The sequence below is a fragment of the Limulus polyphemus genome, unplaced genomic scaffold (genome assembly GCF_000517525.1).
Source record: "Limulus polyphemus unplaced genomic scaffold, Limulus_polyphemus-2.1.2 Scaffold78041, whole genome shotgun sequence".
Taxonomy (NCBI): domain Eukaryota; kingdom Metazoa; phylum Arthropoda; class Merostomata; order Xiphosura; family Limulidae; genus Limulus; species Limulus polyphemus.
The window spans coordinates 1,430-4,345 of NW_013743637.1; the positions used below are offsets into that span (position 1 = coordinate 1,430).

Consider the following 2,916-nt stretch of genomic DNA (forward strand, 5'->3'; position numbering starts at 1 on the left):
TTTTAAGGTAAATATTAAAATTTTGTTTTCCATTTTCTCTGTTATATCAGTAACTCTATATATCATCATCAACGTACAGTGTAATCAAATGTTTAGAATTAAGAAATGGATTCATCATGGTTTCTATCAATGGATAGCCATTAGACAACACGTTTTTTGAAGATTCATCATGGTTTCTCTCAATGGATAGCCATTAGACAACACGTTTTTTGAAGATTCATCATGGTTTCTATCATATCATCAGTGGTGATGCAGATTTTAAAAATATTTTGAAGTTGATCAATAATGATGTTTAGTAGCTCGTCAATGGTGTGGACCGTATCTAGACAGCAGATGTTTACATATTGAAATGTTTTACAGATCTGCTAAAATATCATTCAGCATTTGTAAGATGATCATTGAAGAAATTAGCAAATTGAGAATTGATTAATAAATATCACCTTCATTGTGCAACTGTTTTTGCAGAAATATTAGATATGATCAAGAAGAAAAGGATGAGCTAGATATTTACTGTTAAATCATAAATTTGTAGGAGGTTTTGCATCTCCAAGGGCTGCTATATTCAGTGAGAGGAGGCAAAGAATTTTGTTGCTCCGTATCAAAACTTTTTCTGTGTTTCAGAGTATTTTCTCTTAATTTCAGGGACCCCTGGGACGCTACCCACTCTTTATATCATATTCACGGGTGTCATACATGTTTAAAAGAGCTCTCATTTCTTGTATTTAAAGTATTGAAGTTGTAGCAAAGTTTTCATGTCTAAGTTGAATAATTACATTCACAAATAATAGTAATGTTCATTGGTTTACTTACCATATCGCTTGTATCTTTTTTTCTAGGACACATACAGAGTAGAATAGTGTATTATCTGATGAATATTCACATCACTCCACGTTCAATCTACCTAACTCGAGTAAGTTTTGTGTGTGATTGTGGAATTGTTATAGTTATATTGTTTCTATAATGTAACTATAGAAACAGTTTTAATGATTGTAGAATCAAGTTAATTTTGATAGTTATTAATAAATCTTTAGTTAGTTGGATGAGGATGGAACTGTTCTTTAAATAATAACCTTCAAGGGTAACTATAGGAGAAACTTATAATGAAATTGTTTTAGCACTATTTTGAAATGTTTCTTGGTTACTTAACAAAATTTCTTAAAACAACAAAAATGTAAAGCTATTCTTATATTTTTTTATTTTAATTATTCAATAAGTTTAAACAAGACTAAAGTTGAAACTTTTAAATTCACATCCCCAGCATGGAGAAAGCAAATTCAACCTACAAGGTCGTATTGGTGGTGATTCTGAACTGTCTGAAAGGGGTTGGGAGGTAATGATTTTAAAATTCTTTTACACAAACTCATATCAGTGGTTGAGATTATCACATTAAAGTGATTTTTTGTTTTTTTAAATGTCTTAATGTTTCAAATTCTACATTGTTTTTATTATTGACAAATGAACATTTATTTATTCATGGTATTTTGGTGAAAATGAAAGATTAATACTGGCATTAGTTTTATGTGAAATGTATTTAATGTAATATGCTTGTCATGGGTAACGCACATTACTCAAAAATTGTTTTAGGACTGTTAAGATTTTCCTACAAAAAGTAGTAGTACCACACTTTGTACACTTTAAAATGAAAGTCCTAATGTTATTTTATTTATTGTTATAGCATTATTTACTAGTGCTAGAACAGGTAGAGATTAAAATGGATACAGGTATGGTAGGTAACTACAAAATGTCATCAACTAATCCAGATTTTTTAAATTAAATTTTCCACAGTATTCACGAGCACTTGCCAAATTTATAGTAGACCAGAAAATTCCACGTTTCCGGGTGTGGACGAGCCAGCTTCGTCGAACAATTCAAACAGCCTCGGGAATAGAAGCCCCACAAGAACGCTGGAAGGCCTTGAATGAAATAGATGCTGTAAGTTGTTGTGGCCAATAGGAAGTTACTATATATGTGTTTCTATTTGAAGGTTTTCTTATTTCTCTAGTTGATTCACAGTGGACTACCATGTTCCAATACGGTACATTACCTCCGCTCACATAAATAGCTATTATTGTCCAGTGCTGCCCTCTATGTGCAAAAAAATTTGTATGCATGCCACAAGCCTTCTGCCTCCCCTTCATTGGAAATGACTCATTCCAATGTGTCTCTCATGCAAATCATCATGTGACAACCCTCCACCAATGAGAGTGCCACTCACTCGTTAAGCATGTGACTTCCTCTATTCAGTTCTACCAGACTATCACTTCTTGTTTGGCAGTTCTCATGTTTTAACGTTTAGTTTGTGTTCTCTCTAAGTGTTTTATTTTAATATTTTTCTGTATCTTTGTGTTAATTTCTCTTAACAAGTTTACTCTTTGTTAAACAATAGTGATATTTGTAACTTGTTGAGTTAATTCCGAAGTGGAATTATTTTATATTTCTATCTGGTTACGGAACTTATTTAGTTCTTACAAAAAACTTCTATTGTTTCTACCAACACAGTTGTGTTTGGTTATTTATTTTGCATTATGTATTTTCTGTTACCACTTTGGAGGTTATATATTCTGTTAGCACTTTACACAGGCTTCAGGTCACGGTACTCTGTGGGAAGATTTTGAGCTTTACTTTGTTGGGAAATTGATCGTCCTATGAACTGACCTTCTTCGGGCCTCGCCCACACATTTGGGGGCCCACACATTTGCAATACAGTTTGCCGACTTTGGAAAGATAAGACGTCATACTTTTATTGTTAATATTATTATCTGTCGTTATTTGGGTTCCGTAACATAAGTTTCATTTGATTGATTAATACTCATTTTCACAAAACATGTGTTGTCTAATGGCTATCTATTGAGAGAAACCATGATGAATCTTCAAAAACGTGTTGTCTAATGGCTATCCATTGAGAGAAACCATGAT

The 2,916-nt window shown here is 32.4% G+C and overlaps 1 protein-coding gene across 1 annotated transcript; it reads left to right on the forward strand.

The window, feature by feature from the left end:
- Positions 1 to 836: 836 nt before the first annotated feature.
- Positions 837 to 1,953, forward strand: LOC106477751 (6-phosphofructo-2-kinase/fructose-2,6-bisphosphatase 4-like; the record flags this gene model as incomplete). Its single annotated transcript, XM_022381219.1, has 3 exons — positions 837 to 910; positions 1,259 to 1,330; positions 1,786 to 1,953. Coding segments are annotated over 3 exons (314 nt in total), but the record flags the coding sequence as incomplete, so codon positions are not given.
- Positions 1,954 to 2,916: the final 963 nt, after the last annotated feature.